The 20,925-nt window shown below is 47.3% G+C and overlaps 2 protein-coding genes across 2 annotated transcripts in view; one reads left to right on the forward strand and one right to left on the reverse strand.

Annotated features, from left to right (window-relative positions):
* EMILIN2 (elastin microfibril interfacer 2) overlaps positions 1–20,925 on the forward strand; it is a 60,412-nt gene that overhangs the window by 24,467 nt on the left and 15,020 nt on the right. Inside the window, exons 3-4 of the mRNA XM_007974520.3 lie at positions 6,974–7,149; positions 12,537–14,462. Of these exons, the coding sequence (XP_007972711.3) occupies positions 6,974–7,149; positions 12,537–14,462 (2,102 nt within the window). The remainder of the gene's footprint in view (positions 1–6,973; positions 7,150–12,536; positions 14,463–20,925) is intronic.
* The window catches only part of LPIN2 (lipin 2), a 127,361-nt gene continuing 123,786 nt past the window's right edge, over positions 17,351–20,925 (reverse strand). Inside the window, exon 19 of the mRNA XM_073006442.1 lies at positions 17,351–18,126. Within this exon, the coding sequence (XP_072862543.1) occupies positions 18,114–18,126 (13 nt within the window). The 3' untranslated portion in view covers positions 17,351–18,113. The remainder of the gene's footprint in view (positions 18,127–20,925) is intronic.

Here is a 20,925-nt window from a genome sequence, read left to right on the forward strand (position 1 = left end):
CAGGTTGATGGGGGTTAGGGATCGAGATGTGAACAGAGGCGTGCCTGCTGCTGATTACTCAACAGTCTCATGTACCCCAGCGCAGCCCTGTCGGGTAGAATGTTGTGCGATGATGGAGATGTTCACGCTGCCCAACACTGCGGGCACGACCACTGCCACTTGTGCTGTTAAGTCTGTGAAATACGCCTAGTGTGACTGAGGAAGGAAATGTTCAATCTTAATTGGTTTAAATGTTAAGAGCCACATACAGCCAATGGCTACCTTATTGGACAGCACAGCCCTAGGTCGGCTCTGGTGTGATTCTCGTCCAGATCATTACAGCCTAAGGATCCTGGAGCTTGACTTGGTTCTGGAAAGACTCAGGAATTCACATCTGCTTTGATTAGACCTGAGGATGACTCTGGGGTTTACAGTATGGACACTGGACTCCCTAAAACCTGCTAGCACAAGATGACTGGTCATTAATTGTTTGATTAATTATTGATTTAACTTAATATATATTTTTTTGGCCACAGTTTTACTCTGTTGCCCGGGCTGGGGTGCTGTGGTGCCACCTTGGCTCACTGCAACCTCCACCTCCCAGTTTCAAGCGATTCTTATGCCTCAGCCTCCTGAGTAGCTGGAACTACAGGTGCATACAACCACACACGGCTAATTTTTTTTTTTTTTTGTATTTTTAGTAGAGACGGTGTTTCACCATGTTGACCAGGCTGGCCTCAAACTCCTGACCTCAAGTGATCCGCTGGCCTCAGCTTCACAACATGCTGGGATTACGGGTGTGAGCCACCATGGCTGGCCTAAAAACAGGGATGTTTTTAAGAAAGGATGATGGAATGTTATACAGCACTAAAAAGAAATGAATCATGAAGCCATGGAAAGACAAGGAGGAAATTTAAATACATGTTAGTAAGTGAAAGAAGCTGATCAGAAAAGGCTACAGATAGCCAGGTGCAGTGGCTCACACCTGTAATCCCAACACTTTAGGAGACTGAGGTGGGAGGATTACTGGATCTCAGGAGTTCGAGACCAGCCTGGGCAACAGGGTGAGACCCTGTCTTTACAAAAAATTAGAAACAAAAATTAGCCAGGCATGATGGTGCGTGCCTCTTGCCTCAGCTCTTCAGAAGGCTGAGGCCGGAGGATTGCTTGAGCATGGGAGGTCAAGGCTGCAGTAAGCTGTCATTGCACCACTGCACTCCAGCCTGGGCAAGACAGCAAGACCCTGTAGAACAAACAAAGAAGAAAAGGCTACATACTGTATGATTCCAACTATATGACATTCTGGAAATAGCAAAGCTATGGAGATAGTAAAAAGCTGAGGGATGAATAGGTGGGGCATAGAGGATTTTTAGGGCAGTGAAATGCCCTGTACGATACTCTAATGGTAGATCCATGTTATTATATATTTGTCCAGATCTACAGAATGGACCGCACCATGAGTGAACCCTGAGGTGAGCTATGGACTTGGTGTCGATGGTGTGTCACTGGAGGTTGGGTTCGTCAGTTGTAACAAATGCACCACTCTGAGGGGGGACATTGATAGAGAGGCTGTACGTGATGGAGGGAAGTATATGAGAAATTGATGTACCTCTTCTCAATTTGTCTGTAAATCTAAAACTGCTCCTAAAAGTTTGGCTGGGCACCGTGGCTCATGCCTGTAATCCCAGCACTTTGGGAGGCTGAGGCAGGCGCATCACCTGTAGTCAGGAGTTCAAGACCAGCCTGGCCAACATGGTGAAACCCCATCTCTACTAAAAATACAAAAAAATACAAAAAAAAAAAAAAAAAAGCTTGACGTGGTTGTGGGTACCCGTAATCTCAGCTACTCAAGAGGCTGAGGCAGGAGAATCGCTTGAGCCCAGGAGGCAGAGGTTGCAGTGAACCAAGACTGCACCACTGCACTCCAGCCTGGGAGACAGAGGGAGACTCCGTCTACCCCCTGCCCCCCAAAAAATCAGTGTATTCGATAGATTTATTTTTTGAGGTAGGGTCTCTGTCGCCCAGGCTGGAGTGCAATGGGTGTGATCATGGCTCACTGCAGTCTCAACTTCAAGGGCTCACATGATCCTCCTGCCTCAGCCTCCCAAGTAGCTGGGATAAGAGGTGTGTATCACCATGCATAGCTAACTTTTAAAGATTTTTAGTAGAGATGAGGTTTTGCTGTGTTGCCCAGGCTGGTCTTGAACTCCTGAGCTCAGTGATCCTCACTCCTTTGGCCTCCCAGAGTGCTAGGAATACAGCCATGAGCCACTGTGCCCAACCTGGTATATTAATTTTTTTAAATGGGATGTTACAGTGAACAAAACCAACAGGAATGCTATCCTCATGGCACTTACATTCTGGCAGGGAAGACAAACAGGGAGTGAGCAAACACAAGTGTGAACTGAGGTGTGTTAGGAAGGAGGTCTCAACTTGAGTCAGTAGAAGGAGTCTTTGTGGGGGTGACGTCAAGTGGAGGTATTGTCATTTTATCACATTTTAACAGGGACACTTCCAGTCATATGGCCCCTGGACACTGACACAACTTTTCCAGGCCTTTTTTTTTTTTTTTTTTTTTTTTTTGATACCTTCCTTCTCATTAGAATCTCCTGGGCCAGTCCAGTGTCTTGACACAGTGGCTGAACCCATAAAAATGGGAAACCCTTGTTTCACCTCCAAAAAGGGTTTTAGAGGAAGAGGCGGGGGAAAGCAGACTTGGCTGGAATGGGGGAGAGTTCACAGGGGTGAGGCGGCAGGGCAACAGGCCCAGGGTTACAGCCCCAAGGACCGCCCCCGCCCATACCCAAGGCAGCTGTGGACGGGGCTCTCCAGAGGGCTGGGGAACTATCACAGTCACAGCCGAGGCTGGGAAGGGAGCCAGGGCTGCAGCTCCTGCTCCGCCCCTCCAGCGCCGCCCAGCCCGGCCGCCTTAACTGTTCCTCTGGCTGCGGGTCCCTCGGCTTGGCCACCCCCACACTGCAGTTAGTGGACTGATTCTGGATCCAGTGAGCATCTCCCGTGTGCTCGCAGCCCAGGGGCCCCTGGGGATGCTTGGGCCGCCTGCCTCTGCTTCATGTCCCCTGCCTGGTCCTCTGGCTCCCAGGCCTAATACGAGGGTGGCCGATTCCCTGGAGGGAAGAAATGGAGCCTGGATCTGGGGCTTCTCCACTCTGGCTGCACTTGACAATGACTTGGGGACTTTTAGAAAGGTACGAGCACCCTCCACCAAGTAAGGCACAATTTTCCTGAAAATTCCTTGGCATTTTCTAAGCTCACTGGCTATTTTCCTACCGTGCCTTAGGTGATGAAGAGGGTGACCCAGAATCTTCCTTGGTTGCTCCCCATCCTCTAGGGAACCTTCTAGCTGGCTACTGCCTTAGTGGGAACCCCTTTCTGCTGGGAAAATCCCAGTAGGGATTTGGGATTGGACAACCCTTTCATCTCCCCCTCCCCCGAGCTCCCTCCCAACTGAGCCTGAGGGATGACTAGCACGCCCAAGGCCACCTCTGAGATCCAGCCTTGTCATCACCATGCGACATCCCTAGGGAGCTTTCCCACGGCAGGAGGTGGCTGCTGACGGGTTCTAGCTGTTGGTGCCAGCCAGGAAGGCCTCTTCCCCACGCTAGGCTTGAAAACTTGTCAGGAGCGCCTCAACCTGAACTCCCTTGGCCAGAAACTCAACAGCAGGCAGATTAGATGCCGAGCAGGAGTGGAGAGAACATGTGTAGAGTGGGAGGGGCGGGGGCTGCAGGGAACTTTCCTGCATTAGGAGCTGGGGAGCTGGCCCCAAAATACAATTGCCTTGAAAGAAAAGAACAAAGTGTGTTGGCACAGCAAGGCCTTTCTTCCACTCTGGGGCATGATGGAGGTCACAGCCCCCTGCTGGGCTGGACTGGGGGCCGTTCCTCTTCAGTGGGCACAGGAGTGTGCTCTGCCCGGCCCGGCTCGGCCGCCTCTGAGGGCGTTTCATGCAGGCCTGGGCCGTCCTCTCCTGGCAGATGAACAAAACCCGAGAGCAAACACATTTCACATTCAGTCTGAATGCTCAGAGGAACCACGTTTTTCTGAGATTACACATTCTTCCGGCATTATGCTCTACTGGAGAACGCAAAACAATCCAGTGCAATGATGCTTTCTTCCCTTCTTACATTTTCGAGGACCACACAGAGGACTCTTGCTAGGTGGTGGTGGAGACCGAGGGCTGGCGTGTCCCTGGCCACGGGTGGGATGCCCAGGAATGGGTTGGCCGAAGTGGGGGTTGCCTACCTTCTTACCGAGCCCTCAGGGCCTTCTGGAACATCTCCAGGTAGGGCTGCTTCCTCAAACGTAAGGCATCACCCGAGAGAAGGGCTGTTCGTGTGGGGTGCAGGGAGGACGCTTGAGTTCAACAGCCCTGCCCCTTCCAGGCTGTTTGAACTTGGACAAGTCACTTAACCCCATGAGCCTCTGTTTTCTCACTTGTGAAAAGGGGAAAATGTATAGTAGGGCCTTGGTGGAGGTGGACAAGAATGAGAGAAGAGCCTGGAAGGAAGGTCTTTCCCCTCCTCATCCCCCCAACCCCCTGAGCAGCCCTTGTTTTTCCATTTTACTATCAGGCTTCCTCTTCAGTTTTCCTTGGAAAAGGCTATCTGGAGCTTTCCAATATCTGCATGCCTGGCCGCCACCCCAGACCCCTTAAATCGGAAGCTCTGAGGGTGAGACCCAGGCATGGGCATTTTTTCAGTCTCCGGAGTGATTCTGATGGCTGAAGCTAAGAACCACTGCCCGAAAGACCAAGGCAAACAGGCCAGGCATGGTGGCTCATGCCTGTAATCCCAGCACTTGGAGGCTGAGGTTGGGGGATCACTTGAGGCCATGGGCTCGAGACTAGCCTGGGCAACATAATGAGACCCTAACTCTTAAAAAAAAAAAAATAAAAAATTGGCCGGGCACGGTGGCTCACACCTGTAATCCCAGCACTTTGGGGGGCCAAGGTGGGTGGATCACCTCAGGTCAGGAGTTCAAGACCAGTCCAGCCAACATGGTGAAACCCTGTCTCTACTAAAAATACAAAAAATAGCCGGGCATAGTGGCAGGTGCCTGTAATCCCCACTACTTGGGAGGCTGAGTTGGGAGAATCACTTGAACCCAGGAGTCAGAGGTTGCAGTGAGCCGAGATCGCACCATTGCACTCCAGCCTGGGCAACAACAGTGAAACTCCATCTCAAATAAATAAATAAATAAATAAATAAATAAATAAATAAAATTACCCAGGCATGGTGGCTGTAATCTCAGCATTTTGGGAGGCCGAGGTGGGAGGATTGCTTGAGCCCAGGAGTTTGAGGTTGCAGTGAACCATGATCGTACCACTGCACTCCAGCCTGGGCGACCAAGTGATACCTATCTCTACAAAACAAAACACAAGAAAAACCCAAGGAAACAGATACAGTGGAAGGTGCTAGGAAGTCTAATGGGCTTGGCGGGTCCTGGCTGTCAGCAGGTTCCTCTTGGGATTCTGAAGGGTGCCTGGCCAGTCCCAGCGGGGTGGATCCTAGACCCAGGGTGTAATTGTCAGGGTGTGGCCCTCGGGGAGGATGTCAAAGGTCCATCACGTGTCAAAGGTCCAGCACATGATTTGTGCTTTCCTTAGGGAGGTCACTTTGAAGTCTACCTGCCACAGGGCTGGCGCTTGGGAGGGAAGAGATTTGCTGGGTAACCCCCCTGCTGCTATTGTCCCGCCTCCCCTCTGGGCAGCTCTCAGCAACCCTGAAAAAGTGACACTCAGCCTGTTGCTTTCTGGGAATTGGCTCAAGAAGAAGGCCAGCTGCTGGTGCTGGTGTAAGAAATGAAGAGGAGCTGAAGAGTTTCAAGAGAGATGATTTCCAAGGCAGGAAATCGCAATTGGGCTGAAGGGAGGCCCCATCCTGTGTGGCTGTGGTTTTTGCCTGTGCTGTGAACAGGGGCCGCTGTGGGGGCTGAACTCCTGGTTCCATCCCTGGTGAGCCCAGGGCTGTGGGGCTGTCGAAGTCTGTTAGTCGGGAGGACTTTCCAGCTCACTGCAAAGCTCTCTGTGTGATATCTCAGGGCATGAGGGAATGTGCACTGTCAATAGGGCTTTTTGAGAGCTTCCAGTCCTGCTTCCTGATTTCTGTCACAGTATGAACCAGGGCATCTTTGTACAAAAGCGAACACAAATAGTGTGAGCTGCCACCTGCAAAAGCTGGGGGCCACCCCTGCTAGTATCAGGAAAGTGCAGCAGTAAACACACAGACATGATGGAGAGCAGGGCGCCAGGGATGTTTCTTTCTCTTTTTTTTGAGACAGTCTCGCTCTGTCGCCCAGGCTGCAGTGCAGTGGAATGATCTTGGCTCACCACAACCTCTGCCTTCTGGATTCAAACAATTCTCATGCCTCAGCCATAGCTGGGACTACAGGCACACGCCACCACGCCTGGCTAATTTTTGTATTTTTTGTAGAGACAGGGTTTTACCATGTTGGCCAGGCTGGTCTCGAACTCCTGGCCTCAAGTGATCTGCCCGCCTCGGCCTCCCAGAGTGCTGGGATTACAGGCGTGAGCCACCGTGCCTGGGCAGGAATATTTCTTTAAAACACAAAACAAAACAATCGCTAGTGACACCTGAAACAAGTCCCCACAAACTGTGAATTGTAGAACAGATGACTGGTGATACAAAAGCTCAGTTTGGGGGCTGAAAATTGTCCTTCTCAAATGGGAGTCTTGGTGGAGATTTTCTAAGCCGTGTGTTCTCCTTGCTGGGAAACAGGGGTGCTCAGGGCAGGTGGAGGATCGGAGAGCCCCTGCCTTCCTGAGGCTGATCTGAGTTAGGCTGAACCCCCCACAGCCAGATCTGAACCGAGGAGACTAACATCCCCTCTGGGCCAACCTGGAGAGCAGGCAGGGTCCTGCGTGCCCTGAATCCTCTTTATTTGGGTCTAGCGCTGGAAGATGCTTGTAATGGCAGCCAATAAAGAGAGATGCCATCCCTTGTGCCCACAGGTATCGAGTGAACTTCAGACCTAGGTATGTCACTAGGTATAAGACAGTGACGCAGTTGGAATGGAGGTGCTGTCCTGGCTTTAGAGGGGGAGATTGCCGAGAAGGTCCCAAAGAGCCCGTGAAGACCCTCCATCCCACGCCCGCTCGGCCTCGAAACAGCTTGAAGAAAGCCACAGGTAACTTCTTCTTTGTGCTGTTACGTATGGCCACCTTTAATATTTCCGGGGCTCCTTCAAACAACGGGATTTGTGCTTTACAATGGTGAACTTTGAATGGCCTACAAATAACACACATAGATGCCTGCAGTAGCCACACATGACAAATTTGTTCGTAGGGGCAGTAGCAATTGTAAGACAAACTTCCTTGCAAGTAAATTGCTTTGCTAGGGCCAGCTTGTTGTGAAAGCCAGTGCCTTAAAAATCTGGGTAGGAAATGCCAGTGGGTTCAGACTTGCGTCACCTGGAGGCACAGTTGTAAAGAGATTCAGATGTAACGATGTACTGTTTGTTTTTACTTGGGTCCATACATCTGAATGTAAGGGGGTTAAAATTGTTTTTCATTTTTTATTTTTATTTTTTGAGATGGAGTCTCGCTGTGTCACCCAGGCTGGAGTGCAGTGGCACAATCTCTGCTCACTGCAACCTCTGCCTACCTGGTTCAAGCAATTCTCCTGCCTCAGCCTCTAAGTAGCTGGGATTACAGGCGCCTGCCACCACGCCTGGCTAATTTTTTTACTTTTGGTAGAGACGGGGTTTCACCATGTTGGCCAGGTTGGTTTCAAACTCCTGACCTCAGGTGATCTGCCCACCTCAGTCTCCCAAAGTGCTGGGATTACAGGTGTGAGCCACCGTGCCTGGCCATCACTTCATCTTTTTAAGTTCAGTCACAATAAATGCAGCATAGTTTTCTTATGAAATTAGATGCTTAAATGATACTTTGCCATAAGGTGTTCTCAATTTTGAAACTTGTAGTGCTTCCCAACGTTGTCTGTAAAAATAGATTTTAAAATGCTTTTTTAACTACAAAAGTAATGCATGTCAATTAAAGAATGTTTATAAAATATAGGAAAAATATTTAAGGATACATAATCTCATGACTAAATGAGAACTACTGTTGACATTTTGTTATAGAACCTTAGTCTTTTTCCTATGTCTGTACATTCATTTTGTTAAAAATTCATTCCTCTCACAAATATTTATTGAACTTCTATATCTGTCAAGCTCTATACTGGGTACTTGGAATAAGTGAGAAAAAAGGCAGACAGAGTCCCTGACTTCATAGAAGGCAGACATTAGACAGTAATTACAATAATTCATGACAGGTACTGGGATGAGGGAACATGTTATGGGGGCTGGTGGATTGTAATTGTTTATTTTTGTTTTGTTTCATTTTAGTTTTTGTTTGACAGAAGTTTAAACATATTGTAGTTTATTAAGCTGAACAGCTTTATAAGGATGAATAGGAAAAACAATGATCACCCCCAAACCCTTTTCCCTCATTTTCCCTTCTCAGAGGTAGTACTTTAAACTCTTCAGATGAATCTTTTGGAATTTACCTCCACATCTATTGATTTCTCATTATGGAAGGTGAGAATTTAACTCCCTTTCATCCACTCCTCAACACATGGCTCCTATCCCCCCATCCCTTCCATACAGTTAGACCATATTCTTTCTTTATTCAGTATTAAATGTTTACATTGTAATAACGATGTAGATAATGTTTACAGCTGAGCTGTGTGGTCTACTGTGAATAGGTTTTCTTTCCTACACAGCTGTTTGAATCCTTACAGTTAATCATTGTCTTATGTTTTTCCTTTGCTTGGTTTTCTTTTCATTGCTATTTCAACCCAGCTCTTCTCTGGTTCTCTAAATGTCCCCTCCATATGTTCAGACACAGCAGTTTCATCTTCTTGAAGAAATCTTCTTGGAGTCTTCTCACTTGCCCTACCTGGACGGGACATTCTCTTTTCCTGTCATCACCCGAGGATCTTAACTTACCCCTCTCCTATTGAATTCCCTGTTTCCTGTGTCGCCTGCTCCCTCTTTCTTGGTTTATCCCCTTGCTTTGCTTGAGCATGTCCTTTAGTAGCTTCATGAGACAATTACATGGGAAGCAAACTTTTTACCACTTTATAGTATGAAAACTATTTTTTATTCTAGCTTCAGAAATCTAGGTCAGAAATCAGTTTCCTTCAGAATTTTCAAAATAATGCTCAGTTTTTCTCTAGCTCCCAATATTGCTGTTAAAAAAAGACCAAAACTCTACTGACTCCCAGTTTTTTGTATGTGACTTGAATAGGTTTTTTTTTTTTTTTTGTCTCCCCCCTCCTTTTTTTGTCCTTTTAGTGGGATTTTAGGAAGGAGTAAAAAGAAATGCTTATCCTCTGATACATATGTTTGAAAGTTTCTCCCCTCCAAATCTCATGTTGCAATGTGATCTTCACTGTGGGAGGTGGGGCATCATGGGAGGTGTTTGGGTCATGGAGGTTGATCCTTTATGAATGGCTTGATGCCCTACTTGCAGTAATGAGTGAGTTCTTGCTCTGTTAGTACACATGAGAGCTGGTTGGTTGGAAGAGCCTGGCACCTTCTCCCTTCCCTCTTGTTCCCTGTCTTGCCATGTGACACATTGGCCCCCTCTTCATCTTCCATCATGAGTAAAAGCTTCCTGAGGTCCTGACCCAAAGCAGATGCTTTTTGTACAGCCTGCAAAACTGTGAGCCAAATAAACCTCTTTTCTTCACAAATTACCCAGTCTCAGATATTCCTTTATTTCAACACAGAATGGACGAACATATCCTGAATTCACTGTCATTATAAAAAAACATACTATTTTTGCAACTTTTTCTTTTTTAGAGACAGGGTCTTGCTCTGTAACCCAGGCCGAGTGTAGTGGCATGATTATAGCTCACAACCTTGAACTCCTGAACTCAAGTGATCCTCCCACCTCAGCATCCCAAAATGCTGGGGTTACAGGCGTGAACCACTGCACTTGATCTGGAACTTATTTTTTACTGAATAACCTATAATGGACAACCTTCCATGTCATGAAATATTCTACAATACCACTTAATGGCTTGAGAGAATGTGAGTTATTGAACACCATCCTCTACTGTTGGTCACTTAGGTTGTTTGTAATTTTTCACTATTATAGATAATGTATGAATATGCATCTTTTCCTATTAAATTTTTGTACTCATTTCTGACTATTTACTAGAATAAATTTCTTGAAGTGTAATTGTAGGGTCAAAGATTCTGAGTATTTTGATACATATTGCCAAATTATCCTTTGAAAAAAATGCAGTTTGCACAGTCACCAGTGGCATATGAGCAAAGCATTTCATTACATCCTCAATCTTTTCCCCTTCGCTGCCCTTTGTTTTGTTTCCTTTGCTTAGAATAGCATTTCCACTTGCATATGATTCAATAACTTGTTTCTTTCTTTAGTGTCTTAAGACAGAATAAATATTTCAGTAAGGAAAACAAGATGTTCTTTATAGTTCTCTGCAAAAAGAAAGATTCTTGGGAGTTCAGATATCTGAATTTCAGATTTGGTTTTACTACTAACTTGATTTTAATAAATAATAACTGCTATTATGAGCTTGTGCAAAAGTTCAGAGGAGGAAAAAAACAATGATCATTGAATTCAAATATCTAGAGCATTCTAAATTAATTTCCAGTGTTTTCCAGTGTCATGTGTTAATGCATTTTATTTAATTTCAACCTATGTTGTGTTTGACTTTTTCTGCTTTATATGATACGTCTCGCTATAGTTGCCAGGTTTGTCAGTGTTAACCTCTTTCAGTATTTTTTTTTTTTTTTTGAGACGGAGTCTTGCTCTGTCACCCAGGCTGGAGTGCAGTGGTCGGATCTCAGTTCACTGCAAGCTCCACCTCCCAGGTTCCTGCCATTCTCCTGCCTCGGCCTCCCGAGTAGCTGGGACTACAGGTGCCCGCCACCTTGCCCGGCTAGTTTTTTGTATTTTTTAGTAGAGACGGGGTTTCACCGTGTTAGCCAGGATGGTCTTGATCTCCTGACCTCGTGATCCACCTGTCTCGGCCTCCCAAAGTGCTGGGATTACAGGCTTGAGCCACCGCGCCCAGCCAGTATTTCTTTTCTTTCTTTCTTTCTTTTTTTTTTTTTTTTTGAGACAGGATCTCTCTCTGTTGCCCAGGCGGGAGTACAGCGGTGCTATCTCGGCTCACTGCAACCTCCACCTCCTGGGTTCAAGCGATTTTTCTGCCTCAAGCTCTCTAGTAGCTGGGATTACAGGCACCCGCCACTACACCTGGCTGATTTTTGTATTTTTAGTAGAGATGGGGTTTCACATGTTGGCCAGGCTGGTCTTGAACTCCTATCCTCAAGCAATCCACCCGCCTCAGCCTCCCAAAGTGCTGGGACTACAGGCGTGAGCCGTCATGCGTGGGCGCAGTATTTCTTGTATCCTACTGTACTCAGGGCATAGTTTGTTTCTTATTGTCCTATTGCTGTAGGTTTCGATAGTCCTCTTTTTATTTATCTCTATGTCTATCAATTTATCTTTGTTTTATGACTCATCACTATCATTCCCCCCTTATTATTAAAAATTAATAATTTTTTCTTTCTTTTGGATTGTTTCCTTTGTGTTTTCTCAAAATAAGATTACCCAAAATTCAATGTTTGCATTTTTCTTCTTTCTTCTTCTTTTTTTTTTTTTTTTTTTTTTTTAAAGATTCAGGGTCTTGCAATATTGCCCAGGATGCCCTTGAACTCCTGGGCTCACGCCATCCTCCTGCCTCCCTAGTAACTGAGACTACAGGCACACACCACCTTCCTGACCAACTTTCAATATTTGCATTCTTTGACTTAGTGAATCTTACTATATATGGTCAGACGGTGCTGTTGTTAGGAGACACTGATGGAATAGTTGCCTTATCTCTATTGTTTTTTGTCTCCCAAACTGCAGGCAGGGCTAAACAATGTCTATGAGACTCTTCGAGCACAGAGATGTCAATAAAAGTAAAAGAGAAAACATTCAGGCACTGCTTTGAGGGTAGCATCAGATGATATGATATCATATGATATCACCATGCAACAGCTAATGAATGGGTGGATCTTGCTAAAGTGACTTCTTGTGGTTTTACTGTATATAGTCAACTCTTGGGGTGTGGCTGCAGTTCACTAATATGGGAATGAAGTGTTCATATGATAAAGCAGATAACGAATATTTCCCCTCAGGGTGAAAGAGATCATTGGTTATCTAATTGGTGCCATGTACATGTTATTTTAACAGCTCTAGGAGGGATTGTACCCCTTCTTTATAGATGAGAGGATTATAGTTCATAGAAGTTAGTTAACTTGCTCAAGGACAAACAGTAAATAGCAGAGCCAGAATGCAAGTAGAGGTCTATTTGACTCCAAAGCCCTTACTCTTTTCTACTGTACCACAGTAATTACCTACAATTGTGTAGTGACCTGTAAGTGAAGGTGTACGTGTATTTTGTAGGTACCCTGTTTATTGTCTTGGCAGAATCTGGCTAAAGGTAGAAAGTGTTCATTCATGTCCAACTTTATCTTTGTAACAGATAATGAACCCAGCCAAGTCTCAGAGCCCAAGAAGACTTTGTCCCCAACTGGTACAGCACAACCAAGCCGGGGGGTGGATCCAAAAGAAGGGCCCCAGGAACTTCAGGAAAAGAAGATACAGGTGCTAGAGGAGAAGGTTCTCCGACTCACAAGGACGGTTCTTGACCTCCAGTCTTCCCTTGCTGGAGTGAGTGAAAATCTCAGACATGCCACTCAGGATGATGCCAGTAAAACACGGGCACCAGGGCTCAGCAGCCAGCACCCCAAGCCTGACACCACCACCATTAGTGGAGACACAGAAACAGCCCGGAGTCCTGGCGTCTTCAACACTAAGGAATCTGGTGTGAAGGACATCAAGTCTGAATTGGCTGAAGTCAAAGATACTCTAAAGAACAAAAGTGACAAGCTGGAAGAGCTGGATGGAAAAGTGAAGGGCTACGAAGGGCAGCTCAGACAGCTCCAGGAAGCAGCCCAGGGCCCGACGGTGACCATGACAACCAATGAGCTCTACCAAGCCTATGTGGACAGTAAGATCGACGCTCTGAGAGAGGAGCTGATGGAGGGCATGGACAGAAAGCTGGCTGACCTGAAAAACTCGTGTGAGTACAAGCTCACTGGCCTCCAACAGCAGTGTGACGACTATGGGAGCAGCTACCTGGGAGTGATCGAGCTCATAGGGGAGAAGGAAACAAGCCTGAGAAAAGAAATAAATGACCTCCGAGCCCGGCTACAGAAGCCTTCAGCCCAGGCAAACTGCTGTGACAGTGAAAAGAATGGTGACATTGGTCAACAGATCAAGACGTTGGACCAGAAAATTGAGAGAGTTGCTGAAGCCACCAGAATGCTGAATGGAAGACTGGACAATGAGTTTGACCGCCTTATAGTTCCAGAGCCAGATGTGGATTTTGATGCAAAATGGAACGAACTTGATGCAAGGATCAACGTGACGGAGAAGAACGCTGAAGAACATTGCTTTTACATTGAGGAAACCCTTCGGGGGACCATTAATGGAGAGGTGGGTGATTTGAAGCAGCTTGTTGATCAGAAAATACAGTCTCTGGAAGACCGTCTGAGGGGTGTTCTACACATGGCCAACAACACTGGTGCAGAGCTCAGGCCCCCAGGGGCAGCAGCCCTGCCAGGAGTGTCAGGGCCAGGAGATGAGCGGGTCATGATGGAATTAAACCACCTGAAGGACAAAGTTCAATTTGTTGAAGACATTTGCCTGCAGAACGTCCAGGGAAAGCCTCATGGGATGGAAGGTGCCTTGCCAAACAGGGAAGATCGCGCAGTGCGTGACAACCTGCACCTTTTGAAATCTCTCAACGACACCATGCACAGGAAGTTTCGAGAAACCGAACGAACCATCCAGAAACTTCAACAGGATTTTAGTTTTCTTTATTCTCAATTAAACCACACAGAAAATAATGTGGCTCATCTTCAGAAGGAAATGAGCAATTGTAGAGCAGGTGAAAATGCTGGCGTGGGTGGGTTCACTAAGGGGGGTGAGCAAGAAAGGACAGTGGACACCCTGCCGTCCCCCCAGCACCCCATGACTCATTGCTGCAGTCAGCTGGAGGAGAGGTGGCAGAGGTTGCAGAGCCAGCTCCTCTCGGAACTGGACACTTGTAAGGAAAGCACGCAGGGGGTCCAGAGGGAGGTCTCCATGGTGGAGGGCAGGGTGTCTCATATGGAGAAAACTTGCAGCAAGCTGGACTCTATCTCAGGAAATCTTCAGAGGATCAAGGAGGCGCTCAACAAGCATGTCAGCAGCCTGTGGAACTGCGTCAGGCAGATGAACGGAACACTCAGGTCGCATTCCAGAGACATTTCTGGCCTGAAGAATTCAGTCCAGCAGTTCTACAGCCATGTCTTCCAGATTTCTACTGATTTGCAAGATCTGGTCAGATTTCAACCATCAGCAAGTAAGTTGAATCTTACAATTCTATTTCTTGTATTTCTTTGCAGCACGCAACAACATTTTAAAAATAATTTTTTGTTCATTTTTGATTTTGTTGAAACTTCATCAGGTAAAAATGTGACAGTATTACGCTAGATTTTGGACAGTTCACGGAATGAACTGAATGCCATCAGTCCTACCCAAATGTGGTTCCTAGATTGGTGCCTGAATTATTTGGTGCTGGGTAGCAATGAGATAAATATATATTCTCAATGTTAGTATTTAGGAACTTCTAAAATAATTTGACAGGCTGGTCGCAGTGGCTCAGGCCTGTAATCCCAGCACTCTGGGAGGCAAAGGAGGGTGGATCACCTGAGTTCAGGCATTTGAGATTAACCCGGCCAAAATGGTGAAAACCCGTCTCTACTAAAAATGCAAAAATTAGCGGGGTGTGGTGGCATGCGCCTGTAGTCCCAGCTAGTAAGGAGGCTGAGGTGGGAGACTTGCTTGAACCTGGGAGGCAGAGGTTAAGGTGAGCCGAGATTGCATCACTGCACTCCTGGAGCCTGGGCAACAGAGTGAGGTACCATCTCAAATAAATAAACTAACAACATTGCAGTGTTTAAGCACATGATCTATGTATTTTACAAAAATATCAGTTCACAACACATTGAAAATAAAAGAGGAAAACTGGTTCTTCCCACAGACGGATGGCAAAACATTATCTATAGAATCAGGTTGGTGAGCTCAGAGTTGGGGTCACATTTTTGGCATAACAGCTTGGGGCAGTGGATGTTGTCCTCTCTTCTACCTAGGGAGTCTCCTACATACCTCTCTTCAGGCATCACTTTTTATCTGTGTCATTATCATCTTCAGGGCTTAGCTGATGGCAGATAGGATGCTGTCATATTTGTTTCCAGACACGACCGTGGATGAGAGCAGTTTAGGGGCAGGAACTATCTAAAGCTCCATAGTGCCTGGATCCAGGAAGCTCAGCAGTAGTGCTGAGAGCAATGCTGGCTACACCTTAGGCACTCAACAAATGTGTGTTGAACGAATGAATGAATGAATGAGTAATATATGCAATAAGATTTTTTGCTACCTGGGGGTGCTAAACGCAGCCTCCTTGAAGGACAGAACTTCTCTTGTACCTGGGTTTATACCCTGAGACAGCCTCAGACATGAGCCAGCCCTCTCTAGTTGGAGTCCGGGTGTGAAAGGAAGGAAGAGGGAGCTCACGTTTTTGAGCACTTTGTATGTACAGCTCCGGCTTAGTCCCTTCAGGGGGACTGAATTCCATCACGGCCTCACAGAAAGGCCGTTTTCCAACAGTGAAAATGTGCCCGAAGTCATGTGGCTGTTCAGTGGGAGCCAGGATGGGAACCAGGCCAGGCTACATCCAAGAATTATTTTCTTCCAGTCCAGCCATGATGTCTGTGTGTCTCCCAGAGCTGAGTGCAGACTTACTTGGTCCACGGGGACTTGTTGAGGGGCCTGCTTTGTGCTAGAAGGAGCCTATTTCCTGACCTCCCCGTCCCTGTTTTCTTTTCTCCCTTCCTTGCCTTTGGGACTTTTACTTCCCTGACCTGGTTCCGCTCCGGGTGACACAGGCCCTTGCACAAGGAACTGAGACTTTACGGCCTCTCTGAGCCTTGGGATTTTATGTTCAAGTCCCAGATGTGACATAAAACCCAAGGCAGGGCAGGCTAGAACATGGGAAGCAGGCAAGCTCTGGCTTGGCCAGGGAGAGCCAGGGCCAGGTCCTGGCAGCTCAGGAGGGTGGAGAGGGTCCGAGGTAGGTAGGAAAATGCCCTGGATGTCCCCAGAGCACTGTGCTTATCTTGCAGATGAGGAGTCACCTAGACCCAGGAGGACCAGGAATCTGGCCCCCACCCCAGTGTCCAGCCTGCTGTACCTCACTATTTATAACCCAGCCCTTCCCCCACTCCAGGGCCACACAGCTCCTCTATCTCTGGAATGTTGAGTAGAGGTCACAAGACCATGTATGTGTTCATAGAATGATTGTCCCTTGTGGTGACAACGCTGTCTGGTCTGTGTCTTACGATAACAGATTGAATCAGATATTTCCAGTTGATTTGGAACTCTCTGGTGGCGTGGGAAGCTGTGTTAACATTTTCACATTTGTCTGTTGCAGCAGGAGTTGGGGGTGTGAATCCTTTTAAAAGAGAATGTGGCTTACAAAACATTATCCCTTTGGACTGAACTCATTGTGGTGAGTGTAGACTGCATGGAGTTTTGAGGATTTCATTGATTGGAAAAGAGCCAGAAATAAACAAGCAGAGCCTCCTCTGCCCTTGTCTAGCATCCAGGTCTAGGAGACCCGGAACCTGAGTATCAGAGGGACATGGGAGAATCTGGAGCTAAGGTTACCATGAAAGTGACATGTCAATCAGTTAAAAGTCAACAGAATGTTTATTGAGTGCCTACCACGTGCAAGGCTCTTGGGGGACCTGGAGATAAGTAGGTATAATCCTTAGTCTAAAGCATTTGCAATCACAGTGGGAAAGAGACTCACAGTGGTCTGCAGAGAGAGTGAATGAGATCATAGCGGTTGATCCCTTTAGTTCATAGGATCTTACTGAGCCCCTATTATGTGGTAGGTAATGGCTGTATGGGGGAGTATGTGGATAAAAGACAGTCTGATGGGGAAACAAGCAGACAGGTGGTCACAGGAATGGGGTGTGCATGAGACACCTTGGGTGTTCCGAGAAGCACCCACAGTGGAAGTCAGGGAGGGTTTCTCAGGAGAGAGCCCTGAGCCGAGCCCTCAGTGTAGGTGTTTACCCAGCAGAGTACAGAGGCTGATGGGGTGAGGAATGAGGTGAGATGAGAGAAGCTTCCAGGAGGAGGTGTTACTGGATCTGATTGAGGGATGGGTGGGATTCAGAAAGCAGGAGGGGAGGACATCGTGGATTAGCTATTTATTGCTTTATAACAACCCATTCCAAATCTTGCTGGCTTAAAACAACAAAGATGTATTAGTTTCCATTATTCTGTAGGTCAGGAACCCCGGCAGGGCTTGGCTCAGCGGTTCTTCTGCTCTATGTGGCATCAACTCGAGTCGCCCACTCAGCTGCATTCGGCTTGCGGTTGACTGGAAGGTCTGTGAAGACTCGGTCATATGTCTGGTGCCTCGGTGCTCCTCCACCTGGCCCCTCTCTCTCCATGTGGCCAGCTGGAGCTTCCTCCTAGCATGGCGGTCTCAAGTAGTCAGACTATGGCAACTGTCAAGGGAAGTGGAAGCTGCTGGGCCTCCCACAGGCTAGCCCAGAGCTGGAGCAGCATCACTGCTGCCACACTCTATTGTTAAAGCAGGTCTGCTCTTGAAGGGTGATGTGGCTGGTATGTTTGGGGAAGGAAGGGGGATTAATGGTGGTCATGATATCTACCACAGTGAGCACAGGTCCAGAGGTAAAGATGTGTGACAGTTTTGGACCAGTAAGCAGATCACCAGACCAGGAACACACACAGTGGTGTTTCTACTTAGCCTGTTGCCCTCTTCACAGATCCTGTTTCCTTTGGAAGCATCACTGAGGTGAGGCTGAATTATCCAAGAAGCAGCCAATAGGGGAGAAGAAGGGTCTTCAACTGATGCTTAAATAGATCCAAGTCTCTTTCGTGTCCTTCTGTTAAGGGCAGGTGTTCTTCCTTGGGCTTAAAAGGGATTCCTGAAATTATATGCACACACACATATATATAGATAGCATATATATAGTATATATATTGCATATAATATATAATATATATTTTATATATATATACATAAACTTTTTTTCAAGATGGAGTCTCCCTCTGTAGCTGGGGCTGGAGTGCAGTGGTACGATCTTGGCTCACTGCAATGTTCATCTCCCGGGTTCAAGCGATTCTCCTGCTTTAGCCTCCCAAGTAGCTGGGATTACAGGTGTCTGCCACCACATCCAGCTAATTTTTGTATTTTTAGTAGAGACAAGGTTTCACCATGTTGGTCAGGCTGGTCTTGAACTCCCGACCTCAGGTGATCCACCCACCTCAGCCTCCCAAAGCGCTGAAATTACAAACATAAGCCATTGTGCGCAGCCAGATATATATATTTGAGGCAGGATCTTGCTCTGTCACCCAGGCTAGAGTACAGTGGTGCAATCACAGCTCACTGCAGCCTCAGCCTTTCTAGGTTCAGGTAATCCTCCCACCTCAGCCACCCAGGTAGCTAGTACTACTGGCACGTGCCATCATGCCCAGCTAATGGTTTTTTTTTCTTTTTTTTTGAGATGGGTTTTCCCATGTTGCCCAGGCTCGTCTCATAACCCTTGGACTCAAGTGATTTGCCTGCCTCAGCCTGGGATTCAGGCATGTGCTGTAATTACATGTGCTGGGAATTACAGGCATGAACCAGTGCACCTGGACAATTTTTTTGGAGCAGGGGGTTGGGGGACAAAAGGTCCACACGTCTGGGCACAGTGGCTCATGCCTGTAATCCCAGCACTTTGCGAGGCTCAGACGGGTGTATTGCTTGAGCCCAAGAGTTCCAGACCAGCCTGGGCAACACAGGGAGTCCCTGTCTCTACAAAACATACAAAAAATATATATATACTTTTGAGAAAACGGTCCAGGCAGAGGGAACAGCACTCCCAAGGGCTATGAGGAAGCTCTTTTGAAAAGCCCAGAATACTGGTATGGCCAAGTGTATAAGCAAAGCAGAAGGTCATGGGCAATGAGGTCAAAGCGACGGCAGGAATGAGATCATGCGGGCTTTCGAGGCTGTGATAAAGGAGCTGGATGTTAAGTGCCATGAGAAACTATTGAAGGATTTGGGGAGTGATTACTTCCATTGAAATCTCAGCTCATCCATGCTTATAAACAGTGGATGATTAACTAGTGTCCTGGACTTGGTAATCACTCAGGAAATATTACCTATTACTTAAACCTTGCATCCCCTAGAATGGATGTTTAATCTATTCATGACTGAACTTTTCTCCCTTTCTCTGCCTATAAACCCCCAGGCCCTCCAGCCTTGGAAGAGGGAGAGAGGGCCTGTAAACACAGCAGACACAGGGTGAGGCGCCTGGTGGCTCCGGGGATGCTGTAGATGGCCACGGGTTTTCTTTGTTTTTCTTGCTTTCCCTTTCTTTTTCTTCTTTTTAAAATTAGGGTTCAAATAGACAGTATAAAAAGCTTTAGAAATGGCTGGGCAGTGGCTCATGCCTGTAATCCCAGCACTTTGGGAGGCCAAGGCAGGAAGGTCACTTGAGCACAGGAGTTCAAGACCAGCCTGGGCAACACAGTGAGATCCTGTCTGTACAAATTACAAATTAGCTGGGTGTGGTGGTGTGCACCTGTGGTTCCACCTACTCTAGAGGCTGAGGCAGGAGGATCCCTTGAGCCCAGGAGTCTGAGGCTGCAGTGAGCTATGATCGCACCACTGCACTCTAGCCTGAGCAGTACAGCATAATCCTGTCTCTTAAAAATAAAAAAAAAAAAGCGTGGAGATCTCCCTTTTCAGCATTCACAGCTTCATGTAGCTCATGGATCAATAGTTTTGTTGAGCAGAATCTCATCACTTATGAACAAATTAGGTTCTAAATGGAAAGGAGGCTCGAGGCCCTTTACTCCCTATACAGTGTGGTCACGGATTTGAGCCCTCCTTCCCAGATGGGCTCACTCCCATTTTCACAGGTGCGGGGAGCATCGAGCCTTCAGCCTGTCTCAGCAGGCACCCTCTTTAGTTCCTTTTCCCCAAGTTGTCCAGCCTTACCCCCCACTCGAGTCTGAGTGACCCATGAGTGATTCACAGGGAGACAGCGGAGGCTGTCTCCATGCCTGGGACCCAGGATGCCCCAGCCTGCAGCCCAGTGGCAGCAGCATGTGGAGAATGGCACAGCCCGCCCTCCCCAGCTGGCTTTAGCTTCCCCTGGCCCCACGCAGAGGCTGAGCCTCAGCTGGACCCCGCCCTCCCACTGTTCCTCTCCCAGTGGGGGAAGGAAGGGGTGCTGGTGGCGAGCAGGAAGGGTAGGCAGAGGGATGGAGCTGTGTGCGGGGGACTTCTCTTTCCAGATGTCACGCTTCCAAGAAGAGCCGGCCGGCGTAGATGTCGGCACACTAGACAACGGCATCACTTCCTTTTTCTGTTCTCCCACCCCTTTCTGCTCATGTCTCTGAGTAATTTTCATCATAGCGTTTCTTTTAGGAGTGCTGCAGGTTTCAGCCTACTATTTTTCTGGAGTTATTTAAGTTATAAGAATGAAAAAGCACAGCCTTCTCAAATAACTAGTTAACCAGAAAGCCTGGTCAGGGCACTGCCTGATGCCAACATTCTGACCCCTTTGCCCCAACTCGAGATCAGCTGAGTTTGGGGAGAGTTTAGGCCCAAGGCAGCATGATGGATTTAGGGTTTTATAAACATTTAAAGGCTCAATAAATTGCTTATATTCAGGCCATAGGGAACTCCTGACAACTCTCCCCCTTTATCCTGCGGGCACCAGGTTTCTACA

The sequence above is a fragment of the Chlorocebus sabaeus genome, chromosome 18, assembly GCF_047675955.1.
Source record: "Chlorocebus sabaeus isolate Y175 chromosome 18, mChlSab1.0.hap1, whole genome shotgun sequence".
Taxonomy (NCBI): Eukaryota; Metazoa; Chordata; class Mammalia; order Primates; family Cercopithecidae; genus Chlorocebus; species Chlorocebus sabaeus.